The sequence below is a fragment of the Semicossyphus pulcher genome, unplaced genomic scaffold, assembly GCF_022749685.1.
Source record: "Semicossyphus pulcher isolate SPU_LCO1_2020_fin unplaced genomic scaffold, fSemPul1.0.p SCAF_10, whole genome shotgun sequence".
Classification (NCBI taxonomy): domain Eukaryota; kingdom Metazoa; phylum Chordata; class Actinopteri; order Labriformes; family Labridae; genus Semicossyphus; species Semicossyphus pulcher.
The window spans coordinates 27,615,339-27,635,950 of record NW_027211604.1 but is presented as its reverse complement, the minus strand read 5'-3'; the positions used below and the strand labels follow the sequence as shown (position 1 = coordinate 27,635,950).

Below are 20,612 nucleotides of genomic sequence, written 5' to 3'. Positions count from 1 at the left end.
GGCAGAGATGGCTACCTGTTGTCCCCTCATCCACACCACTTCTAGACAGTGTGGTTATAATCAGCAGCCTGGCAAAAACCAGAATTACCAGGACATCCTCTAAGAACATAATGCCTGTCTTAGACACCGGGCATCTGTTGGCATTTCCTCATGGATATAAGGGGGAGGCTGGTGAGGTGAAGGAGGGAGGGAGGGATGGAGGGACGGCGCTTCAGGCTTGGATTAAGGGTGAGCTATGGAGGGGGTAAAGAGAAGGAGAAGAGATGACCTGACCACATGCTTCATCCGTAAAGAGCTTTTCTTCTGCGCTGGCCCTGCGCCCTGGACAGCCAGTCCAGGTCAAACCCAGAGCCCCCCACTGGGCGATGCCCCACGCTGCAGCCAGAAGCCATTGTGACGTGTCGACCAGACGGCCTCTCAAATCTGATAGTGCTGTTTGGGCAGGGTCCTGAGAGGTCTGCAGCTTAATTCTCCTCTCAGCACTTAAACATTGTCTTCATTTGGAAAGCATGAGGATAGCAGATTAACCCAGAAGCAAAAATACCCTCTTAACTACATACTAGTACTACTTCATCTACTACTACTAGTACTACTAGTAGTACTACTACTGTGAAATGTTATGTTTGAATGACATGTTTTATTGTCCTTTTTTAAACTTTTTATACATTTTTTTCTACTGTAAACAACATGAAACGCAACAAAACACAATCAAAAATGTAATGGGGGGCGTCCTCTCTCTGCATCCTTGTATCCAGTCTTTTCTGCTCTGCTGAGGTCACGATTCGTCCTTTTTTCAATATTCAGTCTATTTTCCCCAGCATTGTTCATGGGTCCTTGTTTTAGTCCTTACATAATGAGTCAGGCTGTGTTCGAAATGGCAGACTATACTAGCAGTACGTACTGATTTGGCAAAAATGTCGTATGTACTATGCAGTATGCAAACAAAAGCAAAATGTGCAGTATGCCAAATATACCCGGATGTCGTACTGATTCGGATATTGTATGTACATATAGTGTATGTAGTATGCAGTATATACTGTAGTATGTAATATATAGTATACAGTATATAGTATGTAATATATAGTATGTAGTATGTAGTAGTACACAGCAGTAGTCTTTCCATGGAGTATATTTCCTCTACAATGTCCAACCACTGTGCAGGGCTTGGGGGGGGGTCCACTTTTTAACCAGTTCCTTGTGATGGCCTTTTTACATGCAAGTATCATTATTTTGAAGAGGAACATGTCCTTCTTTTGGATCATAAACAATCTGAGGGTCCCTGGCAATCTTGTAACATAAAATCTCCCCGAGAATCGGAATAACCTTGTCCTAGGATGTTTGTATTTTTATGCATAGCCAGAAAATAGTTTCTTAATAGAGTTTCTTTGTTTGCTAAGATAAAAAGAGATTTTATAAATATGGGATTTGAAAGAATTGGCTTTTTGAGTTCAGAGTTAACTTTTTAAACATGAGATATTTAGATGAGTTGGTTTCAAGGAGAACGCCTGGGAGATGAGAAATAAAAAAAGGTTCTTTGTCAGGGTAAACTGTAGAATATATTAGTTTTATTTGTTTGTTGATTTGTTTGTGTTTTTCTTAGTGTACAGGACATTCAAAATGTGTAAATAAGTATATATATTAAAGCAATTAGTCTTTTTTTGTATATATCTTAGCGGAAGATAAAATAAAGTTGTGTCCTGTTTGGCATGGCAAAAACACAAAGTAACTAACTTACTTATTAATAACACATTTATGCAAATCACAGTTAAAAGACCAACCATCTGAAACAGTAGATTCAGAAATAACCATTTATTTGGACACTTATTAGATGTCACATAACACTGACTTTCTATCGACGCTGAATGTGAGAGTACAAGATGTTCTTAGATCCCTGGCCTCCATTAACAACTCAAAAAACATACTTAACAGGGTTTTATCAATGTTTATACTTTTATAAGGATTGTTCAGGCATAATAAACATAATGCTACCAGTTCTAACTGTAAGAGGCTTCACCATAGTCTGATATGCCGATATTTTTGAACTAATTCTGTCCCACTGCCGGTATCAATATGACTTTTTTTTTTCTCCACCTATTTTTTGCAGATACAATCGAGTCCCTGTGTGAATATAATAATGACAACCCAGGAGATACAGAAAGAAAAACATAATTAGCCCTTCAAAACGTGCAAATTCATTGGGCAAAATAAGAAAACGGCTTCAACCAAGGATCCATGTAAAACATGCGGGTTGTAAAAAACACTTGAGTATCATATTATGTTCTGTGACATAGTAATGATTCTTAAAAACACTGCAATGACTATTGTTGATGATGAGTTTACACAAGATTTGTGGAAGTGATTTATTTTGTTTCTCTCCCTGGACTGCTTGATAACAGTGTCTATTTTCAGATTTAAATCAAATGTAATAACGTTAACTGAGACAAAAGGAAATAAACACATCGCTAGCATACACACAACAACAAGGCCAATGAAACAGGTTGAGCCATTGAAGGCGCAATGTATGGTTTTGCTTACCATATCGCAATTTATTAAATCGTAACCCCTGTACCTGGATATGTATAACATCACCAAATACTTTTCAATACACAGCCATAAGAAACAACAGATTTTTAAAGGTAAATACTGCCACATACTGTGTCTGAGTGTGTCAAATGATTAGAGCGCCATCTTATTGTCCTGTAATGTTGAAATGTTCGTTTTGCACAGATTTGTTACATTAAACTACTACTGTAGTATAATGTACTGTTATAAATGTTTCCTTATTTGTTTTTAAAACAATGCCTTATGCATATTTAATGAATGATTTTGTCACATTAATCAAATGTGTATGTTCACTTTGAGACAAAGTGCAGTGTCTACATACTCTTTATTTATAAGGTCAGAAGGAATGACAAATATTTTTAAAACATCTACTGGAGATTTGTTAATATTGGGACACGTATTTGTCCCTAAATCTGGCTTGAAAACAATAACTTAGAAAATCCTAAAAAACATCACCTCTGTCACCATGAAAACATGAGTTTCACACAACTGTTTATTTGTTTGTTGAACAGAACAGATGGAAATGTATTCCCGCTCTCTGTCCCAGAAACCTGGTGCACAATATGAAACACTTACTGAGGAGAAACATGGGGAGTAATATGCAGTCATTGCTCTGCACATGCTGGACTGTATTCTCTTTCACATTTTTAAAGAGAATAAAAGCAACTTTCCAAAATAAAATGAAATAAAATTAGCTACACTCCACATGACACAACATTTCCAACTTCTTGGCTTCTGAGTGTGATATAATAAAACATGGCTAATGAAATACCCCTCCTCCCGTTAGTTGATCGTTGTGCGACTGCTACATATAACCTTACCAGAACCCGACTAAAACTTGGGCAAGCTGTTGCCTTGGGATCAATTGGATACCTTTGTAGTCCATTCACCCAGCTCTGACTGCTGCGTTTGATTACCCCCTGCTCCCCCACCCCTCTCTTCATCTGCAGTGAAACCGCCCTGAGAGTACAACGTTTTGCGCAAGGTGACTTCCAACTCCTGACAGGCTTTCTGTCGAGTAAACGTTGAAGGTGCTCCAGGGCAGAGTGCCAGCACCGAGGCCAGATGGGAGCCCCGGTCTCTACCTGCCACCCCTCCTCCACCCCAGTGCCAGTCCCCTGACACCCCCCCCTCCTGCCATCTGTGCCGACCTGCCCCTAGCTGTCAACAGTTCAAGAGCGGGTTGTAGCGTTCCCGCCTGCGCGTGGCAGGCGACAACACAGCTGTGCAGATGTTGTCGAGGCAGAAAGATGGCGACAGCAACGTTAACATCTGTGGTCCCTGTGGGAACAACAGAGCAGCACTTTGCAAGAAAGCTGCTCTCTGTGATACTGTGTCAATGAGCTGACAGACGTGGTGCTTAACGTCCTGTGTGGAATCATCAGCGCTGCGTCTGGCACATAAAGGCCCCGGAGCCCCCCCCCCGCACCCGCCCACTGCAAAACACTTTGTCAGTTACATAAATATGTTCTGGGGATTAAACCCAGATTAAGACACTGTAAACTAGACAGATTTACGCCAACTAAGTAGATCACTGTGATGTGATACTGAAAGCACGCCGGATCATAGGTTACACAACATGCAATCCAAATTTCATTATGTTTCTTAAACCGGCATCCGCATGAATGTTTTTAATGCCCCTGTCCGTACATCCATCCGGTTCTGACCGGGATATCTATGGAATGCTTGGAGAGAAAATCCTCATATTTGGCAAAAACGTTCCCTTGGACTCAGGGATGACCAGATTACAATGTAGTGGTCAAAGGTTAAAGGTCACTGTGATTTTTCAGACAATGTTTATTGGCCGTAACTCAAGAGTTCATACTCTAATTATGACACAATTTGACACAAATGTGTAACCAGGGTTGGGAGGTTTACTTTAAAAATGTATTCCGATACAGTTACTAATTACCTGTTAGAAAATGTAATCAGTAACCTAATCCAAGTATCACAATTTTAAAGTAACGTCACTGATTACTTTCAGTTACTTTTGGATTACTTAAATAATAAATAAATATAAAATAAAATAAATCTGCAGAAAAAGACAAGAGAAAATACATTTCAATACTTTTGTAATGTCTGAATGCTTGTTTTAAATAATAGCTGTAATTATGTGCATTTAAATGTACATTGTTAAGTCTGCTGTTCAGACTACTTCACACTCAAACTTCAAGTAAACTGCCATCAACTTATTCCAGCCTGGAGCTTGTGTTTTTACCTACACCATCCCGGCCGCGGCCATCACCAGAGTCAACTATTTTTCAGTAGTGGAAGAAGACGACAGGTTATGCAGCTAACGTTAGCGGTTGGTCTTACCTGTAAATGTTTCTTTAAATTAGATGTGGAGTCCTTGGATAATGACAGCCAGAAGGCGTAACTTGCACTGAACTGCGGTGTTGGTCCCATTTCCACCCAGTGAAAGCATTGTTTTCACCCCAGGCCATGGCAACCAGAGACTGATGATGGCTGCTTTGAGGAGCGGTGTTGTGAGACTTGTGTGTCATGAAGTGTCGTAACGTGTGCACGCAGGTGCATGGTGTTATCAGAGACGGTCAGACGGACGGTTTATAAATGAGACACCAGATGTAATAGAGCATCTTTGGTATTATATCGTCTTCATTTTTAAATTGTAACCCTGCTTGTAATCCCCATTTTTAATAAATGTATCTGTAATCTAATTACATCTTGTGTTCTGTAACTGTAGCAGAATACAGTTGCCTTTTTTTGTGTCCCAATTACGTAACGCCGTTACTTATATTCCATTACTTCCCAAGCCTGTGTAGATATATAGAATAAAATGATGAAGTGAGGTCATTTTATATCCCTAAAGGTCAAAGGTCAACCTCACTGTGACATCATAATGTCATGTAAAAATGATTTTTTTTGCAGTTATTCCTGTCCCGTCTTGTGAACCAGATATCTCAGAAATGCTTGGAGGGACTATATTCAAATTGGGTAAAACAAAAATGCTTCTTTGACTTAAGATAAAATGTAAGATGAGATAGAACTTCATATATCCTTTATACTTTATTTTTAAGGGTATTCTTGTGCCAGATTGCTAATCCTAATAGAATAACAATAGTACAATAAGTTATTTACAGAGGATGAACTCATTAGATTTTGATTAAAGTTCAAAGGTAACTGCGACCTCACACCTGTCCGATCCATGTGACAGCCTGGAAGCCTGGAAGGAATTTAAACATGTAATTATTTTCATTCTTCTTTTCTTTTTGAGAGAATAACACCAACTATGAAACACAGAAAGAGAGAGTTGGGGACATTGCCAGTGTTATATCCCTTCTGTACATGATCTGGTGGGACTGTTCTGTTTAATGTAGGCCCACTTACTTTCAAATATTATAGATATTATAAATAATATATTCCTCGTCCTGGAACTGCAAGGCAATAATTCTTGTCCTTTCGGTGGCAAGATAAAAATGTTGCAGGGAAAGTGAAGCTGCTCCTGTGCTGTGTTTTTTTTTGACTTGTGACTGCTGATTTTCCTGTCACTGGATGTTCTCCCCCTCCTCAGCCTCTTCATGCTGCTTGATGCAGTCTGTGGCATGTGTCAGGTATAGCCCTTCATTACCACCCTGCTGCTCTCCCTCTCTCTCTCTCTCTCTCACACACACACACACACACACACACACACACACACACACACACACAAGAACAATGCATCAGGATGTGTTCATCTAGATTGTGTGTGTATCTGTGTGTGTATGAAAAAGAGAGAGAGAGAGAGCGAGCACAGCAGCGGAGGGAAAATGAATAAAAGGACTTCATACATTTTTATGACCACACCGATAAGGTCAGTCATGTGCTGTGGTTACTAAGCAACACTGCCACCCCATGTTGGACAGTTACGGACCAGAAGAGTCAAACTCATATATGTTTACCATTGCTCTGTGAATGACAGTCAAACAGCTGCCTGCTTCCCCCATTACATATCACTGGTCAGTGTCGTATCACAGTCATAGAAAGATGAACACAAATAGCAAGAAGTTAAATAAACTCATCAAAATGCTGGATAGAACCAAGTTATGGAAAACCTTTTGTAGCTAAATGTCTCCAGAGGATTCAGTGAATTCGGTAATACATGAAAAAAAAAGAATATTATTTAAGCGTGCTCTCAAAGCTGTTCTAAGATCACTGTAATTAAATGTGTAATGTGCCTCACTTAATAACAACTTTATTCATAGAGCAACTTTCTATATATATATATATACAATATATATATATATACAATATATATATATATATATATATATATATATACAATATATTTATATATTTATATATATATAATATAAATTATAAAAATCTGTATGTTGCATTTGTGATGGAAGCTATTAAATGTGTTAATCAAACGGCTGTGTTAAATACTTGATTCTTATTGGCTAATTACGGCATTCTGAGGTCTGCTATTTCTCTATAGCAGGCCGTTGTTATGCAGACTGTTGCTAGGGATGTAGCTCTAATTACACAATCAGGAGGACAAACTGTAATCATATCAATCCGCCCAAAAAAGTCTGGTAAAGTGAGACAAGCTTCACGTCGGGTCCTACTCACCCTGTTGGGATTCAGTTCCGTGATAACAACCTGCTCACTATACATTATACCTTTTGTATACGTATATTTGTAATTTATATATATTGAACAAACACTGACATAAAGATGCAGGACAAATTTCTCTTCTCTTATATTTTGCCTCAGTTTCAAACGGTTGACATCAAATGTCTGGTGATTGATATGACTCAACAAAGTCCTCACAAAGACTGTCAGTAGCAGCGGCCTGTTGTTCATGGAAGCAGTCTGCTATACAGAAATAACTATAGATTATAGAATTCCTTAATTTCACAATTCATTATTCAACAAATTACAATTCAACAAATAACATTTTTTTTGTTGTAACAATAACTTTATTACCAGTATGCACTTTATTTATTAAGGCTTAATAAGATGCTTTTTAGATTTTCAGCCATCCTATGTGTAAATGTCAACCTTCTGGTCGTTCAAAACAAAAAACAGTTTTTTTTTCCAGGAAACATGTACCTGAAATGAGTTATTCTAAGAGAAAATGCAAAATAGGAAGCTTCAGGAAAGGGAAGAAGAATATCACTTAAAAAATATATAGGTTTCGGATTGTAAAGTCCTCCTTAGATTCTTTTTAGATTTTTAAACCCCCCAAAATACATTGCCCTTTGTAGTAAGTTACAGTCCAGCTCTTAACATATCAGACAATAACAAATATGCTAGCTTTGAGTATTAAATGGGTTGAAGTAAGTAAGCAAGTAGGTTTTCCATGAAAGACTAGAGAGCCAGACACTCGGATTAAACAGCAAAGTGCAAATACAGACTCCAAATGTAAATTGTCAGTGTTTGTCTATCCATTATAGTTAAATGGTGCCAGTTTTGTAGATTGAAATTCATGAGATTGAAAGTACACATGAATGCCCTGTACACACAAAATTGGACAAAATGTTACAAAGGCTCAACAATCAGCTCAGAGGATAGCACAGATATGAATTCTTCTGCCTAAATCCAAAAGCTTGAAAATCCCAGAATTACCTCTGGATGACCCTGCTGTCCACTCAATCAGGACTGGACAGGAGTGCATTGAGCCGTGAGATGCAAAGTAGTCAGTGTGGGGAATCAATGTATAGATCCACTCACTTGGTCGCTACCACATGAGGTAAGGTGATTATGGAAACCAATAAGGGGAATAAGTGTTTTTCAGTCTTGTTAACCAGGGCTCTACCAGACATTTAGTTGGTTCTCACATTTAGTTAGTGTGTTCCTAAACACAACTCATCCGTGTAACCAGCTAGCTATAAAATAAACTTTAGGTTTGAGTCATTTGTGAATGCCTCTCTGGAGTTGACTGTTATTTCAATTAAATAAAAAAGTACTTTCAAACAGATATCAGCAGATTCTTAGCTTATTTGGTAGATGAACTCGATGAATTACTGGCCAAACATGGAAAGCATGAAGTGGCAATGAGACTTGTGATTTCAGATGTAATTTTAAACTAAACGTTATTCAAAACCTTTATTTGGATACACAATGGATACTATTGCAGTTTGTCTATATAAGATAGCTACCCTGAAGTCATCGCTGTTAAGATTTGGTCTCTTTCAGTCTTTTAGCTAAGCTAGCAGTATAGCTTTATAGTCTGTGACATACCTACAAGTGGATGGACTACGAACATTTTGTAAACTCATGGCTCCCAGATGATAAAAACCATTTTAAATCCTTTTAATGTGCTTATTTTCTTAATATATGTAAAAGACAGACTCTAAATTATTAATTTTCAAAAAGAAAAAGAAAAGTCTTTTGTTAAACACTTGTTAGATAAAAGAACGGGACAGCTCCACTGCAGCATGTCGTTGTTCCCTCTTTGATAGGTAGACGTGGTTGTAAGAATACTCTTGCCAATTTGTCTGAAGAAAAATTAAAACTATATTTGCAGAAAATGTATGCAAAATCATTTTAAAACTACATTTATATTGTATTTTAAATTCTGTTAGAAATTCACATGAAAAATTGTCCAGGTCCTCACTTTGTCTGTGTAGTGTGATAGTCCACTGTTGGTCATATAAATATGTATGTGTGTGTGCTGTTTTGTAGACCTGACAACTTCAGGTCCTTTCCTTGATTGGTGGAAAATCAACAGATATTTATCAACAATTGAATTGCATCAAAGGCTGAATTTGTTGTTTAAATCCTTTGTTGCTTTGCAGGCAGGGTATCAGTTTTTGTTTTAACACAAAAACTGCAGTGGGAAGCATACGGCACATAGCTTATTTTCAAGCAGACACAGCACTTTCCACCCTCTAATGGCAAGGAATTACTCTCAAAGGGAACACGATTTCTCCATTTCTGTATTCTGGGGACATGTCGACTCATTAAACTTGAATTGTGACTTTGTCTCACGTTCCGCTCTGAATTTATGGGCAGAGAGAAGGATTCAAAGATGATCTAATAAAACGCGGGTCTCAGGATGTACGTTAGACTACTGTTCTACCTCATAACGTGCTGTGAATTATTCAGCAGTCTGACCCAGGCAGCAAAGCTTCCTCTTTCCTTATGAGTGGCAGAGTAAGATGAACCTGCCATCATTGGTCATCTTTAAGACATTATCAGATATATATTTTATTGGGTTGTGTGAATATAATCAAAGTACCTCAGAGTGTTTTGTTAATAAGAGTCATAAAAGTTTCCCTCAGGGGACCTGGCTCTTTGTAGTTAAGATTTATGGATTTTATTATTCCCCATTGTAAAGTGGCTTCTTGTGGAGCTCATATACATACATTATACTGTTAATGAGCTACTACGGAACAACATTAATGCACAATAATCTTAGTTGAACAGAATCTGAAAATCTACTCTATAAAGCTTTACAACTCACATCTTCTCCGGTTAGCAGTGTAAATAAGCTGTTGTGTTTGGGTTGAGGATGGATACTCACAACCTGTTTGGTACAATAAGTGCTTTGCTCTGCTGCCTGTGTTTAAGAATGAGCATAGACTTGCTGTTCTCACATTTCACTCACTGTATTACATATCTCTAGTAAACTTTCCCTTTTTGCTTTTCACAACCACTTTCCTACATTCTGTTTTATTGTCTTAAGACCTGTGGCTTATTCTGTATAACTAGAATACAGGGCAGCGTCTGTACCATCCAATAATTGACTGCTAACAGCCTTTAACTGCAGCGTTCAACGAGCTGGAAACAAGTTTTAGCCCTGTTAGCCGGGTGCTTTGGTTCAGTCTATTGCTTAAAAATCAATCTAATCTAGCCATGTTTTACGGTTAAATAACAATCATACAACTTTCAGTGTAGAGCGAACTTTTATTCCCAGTTTTAGAATGAGTCTAAGAAGGAAAAACAGGAAAGTGTGAGGATGTGAGCGACTTTGACAAGGGCCAAATTGTGATGGCTAGATGACCGGGTCAGAGCATCTCCAAACCTGCACCTCTTGTGGAGTGTTCCTGGTCTGCAGTGGTCAGTACCTACCAAAAGTGGTCCAAGGAAGGAAAACTGATTGAACCGGCGTGGGGAGTGAAGGCTGGCCCGTGTGGTCCGATCCAACAGACGAGCTACTGTAGCTCAAACTGCTAAAAAAGTGAATGCTGGTTCTGATAGAAAGGTGTCAGAACACACAGAGCATCACAGTTTGTTGAGTATGGGGCTGCGTAGCCGCAGACCGATCAGGGTGCCCATGCTGACCCCCGTTCACCGCCGAAAGCTGCTACAATGGGCACGTGAGCATCAGAACTGGTCCACGGAGTGTTGGAAGAAGGTGGCCTGGTCTGATGAAAAACGTTTTCTTTTACATCATGTGGATGGCCAGTGTGTGTGTGCGTCTCTTACCTGGGGAAGACATGGCACCAGGATGCACTATGGGAAGAAGGCGAGCCGGCGGAGGCAGTGTGATGCTTTGGTCAATGTAATACTGGGAAACCTTGGGTCCTGCCATGTGGATGTTACTTTGACACATACCACCTACCTAAACATTGTTGCAGACTGAGTACACCCGTTCATGGAAACAGTATTCCCTAATGGCAGTGGCCTCTCTCAGCAGGATAATGCGCCCTGCCACACTGCAAACATGGTTCAGGAATGGTTTGAGGAACAACGAGTTCAAGTTGTTGACTCGGCCTCCAAATTGCCCAGATCTCAATCCAATCGAGCGTCTGGAGGATGTGCTGGACAAACAAGTCCGATCCATGGAGGCCCCACCTCGCAACCTACAGGACTTAAAGGATCTGCTGCTAACGTCTTGGTGCCGGATACCTCAGCACACCTGCAGAGGTCTAGTGAAGTCCATGCCTCGACGGGTCAGGGCTGTTTTGCCGGCAAAAGGGGGACCTACACAATATTAGGCAGATGGTCATAATGTTGTGGCTGATGTCTGGATACATTTTCAAAACTATATGAATTCTTTCAAAATATGGTTGAGCCTAGCTGGATTCTCATCATATCAGCAGGGTATTTAATTAGTACCTACTTACAGCTGTGTAGGCAATCTTAGAGAGACCAGAAATGATAATTGATTTAGAAAATATCCAACAACAAATCACAGCCAGCACAAAAAATCATTGTCATCGCTTTATCAGACTAATTTTCTCTGGCATTCTTATGTGGCTAGGTCGATCGCTTTAGTTTGTGTAAGACTCCACTGTTGCAAAAAGTGTTTTTATTACACGCCTACCACAACCAGAGATACCAGATGTTCATTGTCAAGACTGCTGACAGCATATGGAAAGAATTTCAACAAATAATACACAAAAAATATTCTGAAATAATGTCATGAATACGGCCAACAGTTTGCTATGAAAACAGTTGTTAGCAACTACTGCATGTCCACAAGGAAGACTTGTTCATGAGTTGGAGCGGCTATTTTTGCTAGTTCCTGAGTCTGGCCTGTAGTTTTTCTGAAATCCTGTAGCCAAACAAACATCACCAAAAACATATCCAACCTGGCAGTGAAGAAGAATATAACACTTAAACCAAGAAAATTTAAGTAAAAGAAAAATTAACAATGGACGATTGAACAATATAAGCAGGAAAGATTCAAGTGTCAAGTGTACATCTAAAAAAAATTAAAGTATTACCATGACATTCTGGTCAGAGGTTCATGCCTATCTGAGGATGAATGATGCAAATCTCTGGTTAATGACCGAGCAGTTTAAAAATACATTAAACCTTTCACAGTGCAGAAAGAAGTCTTGTAAATGTCTGTGAAGGTTCAACGTTAAATAACAGAAGGATTTAAAGGATAAAAGCTTTGATTTGATCATAACCTCACAACATATCATGGAGTTAAAGCCGGGATTACAGAAATAGGGATTGAGCTCTTTATGAGCATGCAGCCAGTGATTTTAATCCAATCTCTGTACGCAAACAGTCCACATGGATGAACACTGAACACAATCATTTACCATATGGCAGAATGATTGGACATAAGGAGACAACAAATCAACAAACTGGTGATGAGAGGAAACGGGTCAGTGCCAAGTTACCGAGTACCCTGGCTTTGTCTGTGTACTTTGTAATCTGTTGTAGAAAGGTTACATTTGGTTTGCTTTAGTTGGGTTGTGCTCACACATACACTATAAAATATGCCCGTCTGGGTTTCGCTGTTTGCGTGAAATCCAAGAAGGACTGGGCAATAAAATAATATCAGTAGGGAAGGGAAATAATGTTTTCCAGGATAATGATGATACATTTACTACAGGGACATTAAAGTTAACTCCCATTATGCTTCAAAGATGAAGAATTTCTTGACAAAAATAAAATGAAGTCTATTGTAAAGGCATAAATGGCAGCTCGGCTCGCAGCCCCCGTACTGTACATCCTGTCTGCTAAGAAATGTTAAAGAGACACTGATTCTTTAAACCTGAAACTGCTTTATTGTTTTTACTGCTTTTAATTAGCAGCTCTGTTGGTTTTGACTTCCATTAAAAACCTTTTGATCAATAAAAACTGAAGGAATCATAACCTAAAAACAAGTTGATCTACTGTTAGCAGCAGCTGGGAGTCGAACCTGCGATCAGTGCGATGAGGACTGTGGCCTCTGTACATGGGGCGCCTGCTCTACCAACTGAGCTCGACAGCGCCCCAGTCTGCTAAGCTGTTTTAATCATTTTAAAGCGGTAATCTCGAAGGTCTCAGTTTCTTTCTCTTTGGCGGCACCTTATGACAATAAACGGTAATTGCAGGAGCACACTTCTCAGCTATCCAGACTGTGCTGCATGTGTGACGTCCACAGCCGGCTCCGGTTGTAACTCTTGATTTTCCTGGCTGACGGTCGCTTTCCTTTTAAGACTGTTTGCTTCATCTGAGCGTCGAGTTTGTTTCTTTTTCTTTGGATTTTCACTTATTGTTGAAGTTGTATCTGTAGTCATCCATCTTTCCTTTGTTTGTTCAGCCATAGTAGATTACTGTTTACTCGCAGCACTTGCAGAGAGCGGAAAAGCAGCCGCTTAGCTCCGCCTACCCTCTCTGGCAGACCAACCACTGCTGGCTGATGGAAAACACGTCACTAACTGGGCGTCGCTTGTGATTTTTTCCACGAAAGTCGCACCAGACACCCAGTCTGTAATACTGCAAATGCAAAGGCTTTCATCAGTGGGCCATAGGCTCAATCACCATTGTGTTACCTCATTTGGCGATTGACAGAGACTTAACAGACATTTATTGAAATGAAAGTCACTTTAACTTCCTAAAAAAATACAGACTTAAAAATATGTGATAGATACATTTAATGCACAGAAATAAACCGCTTTCTAAAGTTGAACTAGCGAGATTCCAGGTGCTTCGGGGCCTCTGTCATATTTAGGATACCTTCAAACTAGCAGCATTATCAAATGATGTTTTGTGATAAATATTGATATTGATCAATATAAAAAAACATTGACTTGCTAAAAAAAACCACGACACTAAGGCAAAAAGTGTACCATTGTAAGACGAACAGGACTAAAACACCAAAGTGTGCAGTCAAATATCAGTCGGTGTTGGTGTTTAAGACAGTTTATGTAACGTGTTCCCTGATATTTGCAGGCAGTCTCAGGAGGCACTGATGCTGCCTGCAACTGGAGCAAAACATGTACAGTGTGCTTTCTAATAATAATCCATTTGAACGAGGTAGTGGTGTGTGGAGAGTGCCAGGCTGCAGACCAGAACTGTACAGTGGTGTGTTGAGGAAGAGGAGGCGTGCACATTAGGATGAACACAATGCCAGAACAACAAACCTCCTGAACACTGGGAGCCAATGAGACTGACAGGGAGGGGGATTAGGCAAATTCAACACAAACAAAAAAAACACTTTGTATTCAATGTGTGGGGAATAGCTCGCGTCTCCCTCCCCGCCGCCTCGGTTCGGATGGTTGGAGTCGGTGATAATGATCTGTTTTATTTTGGGGATGCCTGGCTGGAAGCACATGCAGGGGCCAGACAGGCGGTGACAGGTCGTGTATTCCTGGTGCAGAGCGTGCTCATGTGCAGGTCTGATGTGGATGCTGAGTCTAAGAGACAGACAGTGTATCCGGGCGGAGGGCTGAAGCCTGGCTCGCCTGCTACACTGTTTCAACATAAATGGGCCACGCTAAATTCAAAGAGTCACATGGCAGCGGATGTCACTGCAGTGAGCATTGTGTCAGAGCCTTCAAAATAGTGTTCAGCCTGCAACATATAATGCAAATGTGACTTTCTTATCACAACAGCATGCCTGGAAAACACAAGGATTCAAGAGGAAGCGTTTATCTTCTGCCTGCTGCCGTCACGTCTCTTTAGATGGGCCAAATCATTTAAAAGATACATGAGGGCTACTGTTTTTTTTTGACATTGTTAAATATTAGTTTATTATTCCTAATCAAACATATTCATATGATCAAGTCTTCAGCGTTTGTGTTCTCATGTTAATCCACAGCCTCCTTGGATGGAGGTGAAGCACGCGGGGGGCTGTGGATGCCTGACATGGCTGCCGTTTGATGCCCCCTGGTGCATTGGGGGGGTTGCTGCTTATATTTGTCAAGGTCAATTAATGAATGCAGGGGCAAGGCTGGCAGGATCCCCAAAAATGCCCCTGGGGGCTCATAAATTATCCAGAAAACACATTAAAAGACAGGATCTGATCTCCTCCAATTAAGATAATTTAGCCTTTTTTCTCCCTCACCAAATGCCTACATAGTATCCAGTCAGGTGTAGCCTACATCACTCCCTCCCTCTCCCTCCTCCCTCTCTCCCTCAGCATCCATCCTCCAGCCTGCTACAGCACCGGCAAACCAAACAAGGATGTCCTGCATGGGCTAATTCTCTCTTGCTTATGTTACTGTACAGCCTCTCCTCTCAGAGTAGGACACTGTGATCCCTCTTCTCTGTGATAAAAACAAAAGAGAGTTGTTTTTTTTTCCTTTAGAGGTTCAGCTGTGCGCCCCCTCAGCCCCCCACCACCACCACCTCCCCACCCCTGCACCTTTAAGGCAATGGAGAGGGAGAAAGGCGGCTGCGGAGAAGGAGGCGAGGGCTTATTCCACTGTGCTCTGAGGCAGCGCAGGTTTTAAGCGCAGGGACTATAGTGTGCGCAGTTTGTGTGTGCGGCTGCGGGGGGAAGATGCGTGTGCTTGTTGCTCGCCGGACGGAGAGAGGCGGCGAAGAGAGAATGAGTTTCCAGCGCAGCTAACAATCAACTCTATGCGCTCTTAATCCTCGAAAAAAATCCAACTTTTACGCATTTTTTTCTCCACACACCTGAGATCACACGTTTGGCTGTTTTCAGCGCATAGACTTCTAATTTATTTATCCATTATTTATTGATTATTTGTTACGATTTTTGGAGCCTTTCGTTTTTTGTTTTGTGGTTTTAATTGTTTAACCGTGGAGTTGGGTGTGCGCAGAGGCAGAGTGTCCTATGCGTCTCCAGCCTCTGACTCAGCAGCAGCAGCAGCGGCACAGCTCACCTGGACCGGAGCGCACCGAGCCGAGCTCCCTCATGATCCACGCAGAGCAGCGCTCCGACACGGGGGGACGGCTGCACTGAGGCCCGGCGCGGTGCGGTGCGGAGCCGTGCGGTCAGTCCAAAAAAAGGGGGAGACGCACAGCTGTGGATCATACACCATCTCCCGCCGTACCAGGAGACAATCAGCAGCAGCAAGAAGCTCAAACCTCCTCCTCTTCTTCTTCTTCTTCCCAACGTGAAGGATTGAGAGAAAGAGAGGGAGAGAAAGAGAGAGAGAGAGAGAGAGAGGAAGAGAGAGAGGGGGAGAGAGATTTGCAAGCTCCCTTTTTCTTTCATTGCAATTGACTTGTTGAAGAAATAAAAAGGAAGAAATAACAAGAAGAAAGAGTGCGGGGAGAGAAGAAGAAAAAGCATAAGCTTGGATATTGAACGGAGCGGGGCATGTGGATATTGGCTCTCATCTTTTCCCAGTGCATCTTGAATGGTAGGTGATGCATTTGTGCGCGTTAAACTTCAAGTTTATGTTAATTATTACGTTAATTACGCACTCTAGAAATAAGATTCTTATAGTCTGCAAGCTTTTCCTCTTTGAGGATAAAGATTTTTCCCTTTAAACGGAGGAACAGGCTGTTGCTATGTCCTGAGACAGGCAGAGGGGTTATTTTGGGTGTTGAACAGTTTCACACATTAACCTTTATACAGATTAAGAGTAGAAACGTTTAACTACTTATGTGTTTTCCACTATTAACATTAACCTTTTATCAAACAGAGATGGACAGAGAGGGAGAGAAAGAGAGAGAGGAGAAATGTAGGTTGAGTGATAGGTGCAGCCTGTGCTGCATGAGGAACAAGGCTTTTTAATCTATTTTCTTATTTTATAAGAATTTATTTGAAGGAAATTCTAGCCTCAAAATAAATGTTGATAATTATTTAGATACATTCTCAGTGTGCAGCATAAAGGATTATCATCGCCTCTCATCAAGCTGCATCAGGCCTGAGTCTGGGTGCATTTTCAGACCTCATTTTTAGACGCTTAATATGCACATCAACAGTTTTTAATCCCATTTTCACTCATATAGTTTGTGAAAAATTATCTTTAAGTAAATAATTTTGCTGTAACATATTTGCATATTTATCTGGTGTATTCACCATCTGTTTATGTAAATCTAAAACCTGCTGTAAGTTGCAATAAAGCAGCAGAATCATTCATTGAAAACAGCTGAAATAATTTCTTTGCAGATATCAGAATTATTTTGTGTTCAGGAACTCCTGAACCAGCATGCATGTTGATGCAAAATGTAGCTTATTTACTGGCATGCTTTGATATAAGTCAATCTGTTTGATCATTTTAAGTATTAAATTGAAAAACGTGCATGTATAATTCCCTGTTTGAATGCTCTCTGTTAAATGTGCCGAGTATCTTCTAGAAAAAGGATTAAATAGGTTGGCTGTGCTTTTTTCTGGCATTGCACCCGCCATATTAGAAGCACAGACATGGAGTCATTTTGGATTGGAAAAAAAAAAGAGACAAGCCCTTATCACCCTTGCCCAAGTGCACGTCTTGCAAAATGCATCCAGATTTCGTTCGCAGTGGGTTTGTCGAGAGATGGGTCTGATAAAGGCCTTTTGTTTGTTTGGTAGAATAAAGGTGAACGATTTTTACAGCGAATACAAGAAGGGTGTGTGAGGGAAGGGGGGGCAATGAGGAGGACAAGGGGCTGTGGGGTAGGGGGTGGGATGATGTGCGCGTGTTGGGGGGCAGAAATCAGCTTGAAAGAAAATTGGGGTATTTAGAAGATCTTTTGAAAGGTTGACGGAAAGAAAGGGGTTAAAAAATCACAAGTGGACACAATGCAAAGTGAGAGCAGAGGGCGATGCGTCAAGCAAAGATGACAGGAAAACCATTTTGTGGCCATGCTGAAGGGTTCAACGAAGGCAGTGTTTATTTCTAGGAGAGAATGGAGGCGAAGCAGCGGCGGCGATGTCGCAAAGAGTCCTCTCTGTAAAACTGAGACGACACAATCTCAAGAAACAGAGCGACCAATGTCCATTTAAACCTCCCTGCGTGCTGAAATCTGTGTTTGCTGAGCACAATCCATCGCTGTGCTTCTGAACGGCTCTTTCAGTCTCTTTGGTCCAGGCTACAGCGCTGCAAAATGGCTGCTGCTCGAGACATCTACATGGAAACTTTGAATGGCAGCAGCAGCACTTGTGATTTGTGATGAATGCTACGTTTGTGGTCGCTGCTGATGCGGTGCCATTCTGATGGACGGACTCGGTTCATTTGGCGCTTGACCTTTTCTGTTGATTCACAGATTCAAATGTTGCTTTTGTGGCAGAAATCAGAAACACACAGAGAGCATTATAACACCATTTCTTTGTATTTCTTCCTTTTCTCCTGCACGCTTAATCGCCTGCGCAGACAGAATCAAAGGGCCGTGATTGTTGATGTTGGACTGTATTCTTTCTGCTGCCCTGCGAAGATGAGTCTTAATGAGCCGCTTCCATCACAATCGTACATTTTGTGCCTCTTCTGGACGGAGAGATGTGTGTTTGTGAAATAAAGGCTTTTAGGGCTCGGGTCCAGTACAGGCTGCTGAGGTTGTCTCTATGGAGACTGGGTAATGAGTGTTGCTGCAGTGTGGGCAACGCTGCACTCTGCTCAGGTGACCCTGGCAGTGCTTCCTGATGGATTTCAGTTCAACACTTGATCTCATTTAAAGTCTTGATTGCTCAGAAGCTTCAGTTGATTTGTCTCATCAGGTTGAACTTTGGCTGTTTATGTTCATATTTGCATTGTTTCAAAAAGACTACACCTGCAGCTCTTTGTAGCTTCACGCGGCTCTTTTATGAACACTATCAACTGCACAAACTGCATTTTGCTCTGAATAGCCGTTTGCCAATTTGAGCCCACATTTGCAATCTCATCTACAGCAGATATAAACAATTGAGCGCTGTGGAGAGTAAAATCTGTGGTGGAGTTCACTCCGGCAGTGCTTGAGCCTTTAAAGTGCTCTTGCAGAAGTGTCTATTAAAAGCTAAATGGAACGGGAACAACATATTCCGATGATGAAGAGATAAAATCGGGGGAACGGCATAATGTTGTTTTTGCTCAGCTATGCCAGAGGGGGGAAATCTGACACATGCTCAATTGGACACTAATAAGCTGTGTAAATATACAGCGAGCTCCTCAACTGGCTCTTAGCATCACTCTGTGCGTGTGTATTTTTAGCCTTCAGTTTAGGATAGCGAGGGGCTGCTGGAGAAAAGGTTCCTCCGCTTATTAAAACATAAGCATTTTCAGTCCGACTTAATCCAGTTTTCAAACATGATTAATGTAGCAGCAGCGTTTTCTTTCTCTTCCTGCATTTTTCTCCCGCTTCGGTTCGTCGTGGCTGCAGATTGAACCGACTCCTTCATGCTGAACAGACTTCAGAGCATTGAAGACAGAAAGCAACTGTCAGCAGCAGTTTGTTTATTCTGATCAGGAGTCACAGAGGGGACGATATTAACCCTGATAACGCTCAGAGAGGTGAGGAGGGCTTGCAACAAAGATGGCACACCTATGGACATCATCCAGTGCAGTGTAGTCATTTAATTCAACCAATTCAAAGCAACTGGTGTTCAGTAAATATAGATATGTATGTAAATATCCATCAGCTGTTATCAGCTCTGAACTTTTTTTCCTGAAAATCTCATTTCTACTCTATTAATTGTACTTTTTAGCGACACAATAAGATGTTTCTGCCAAGTAGAATGTTTATACCCTTGCAGACGAGCTTTCACTTATTTTCCTATAAATTTTGCCCTTTCAGTTCAATATCTGCTTGTAGCAAACCTTGATTAACATTGTAATATAAGAGTAAAATCTGCCATGTGCGATAACATTGCTCAATATTGCAATAGTGATAACAAGTGTGAGAAACCAACAAGTTTTGAAGTGTGAATATCGGCTCTAAGGGTCGCTGAAGGCAAGCTGAGGCTTCTTCTGATTGGCCAAATGGTGTGAAAGCATGGCCCATGTATGCACGGCTTCATGTGACGGGTCAGACGTGAGTGTGAGTGTGAACAATTGGCATCTGGAAATAAAATGTTTTTTTCTTATGCATTTTGTCTCAGGAGGTGTTTTGCGACGTGCTCGTATCGAGATGGTGATGAAATGATCATTTATGGTGTAGCCCGAGCTGACACTTTGTATGCTAACGTTTGAACACCTGGTCCAGGTTAGGGAAAGATGTTGAACTTAACTGCAGAAGAAAAAGTCAAAGGTAGCTTGAAGCACACTGTAGGACAAGTTCACTTTATTAAAACTGAACCAAATCTTTCTCTGACATTAACGAGCTGCTGATGCCTGAACCGAACCACGCAGGATGCTTCACCATCAACATCCAGAACAAACCGGAATCTCTTTTTTTACCTTTGTTTGAGCTTAAAGAGCAGCTCCAGTCATGTTTTAGGACATATAAAATGTTCTGCTTGAAATAATAAATTGTCTGATATGTTTTTTCTCCAAATTATGTTTAATTACCCTGTAAAAAATCCTCCCAAGGCATCTCCTCCTTCTGCCTCATTAAAAATGCATGAA

General features: G+C 40.8%; 1 protein-coding gene across 1 annotated transcript in view; it reads left to right on the top strand.

Annotated features, from left to right (window-relative positions):
• The first annotated feature begins 16,095 nt into the window (after positions 1-16,095).
• Positions 16,096-20,612, top strand: part of LOC138596923 (cell adhesion molecule DSCAM-like) — a 124,800-nt gene continuing 120,283 nt past the window's right edge. The window contains exon 1 of the mRNA XM_069668401.1: positions 16,096-16,511. Coding sequence (XP_069524502.1) covers positions 16,469-16,511 — 43 coding nt within the window. The 5' untranslated portion in view covers positions 16,096-16,468. The remainder of the gene's footprint in view (positions 16,512-20,612) is intronic.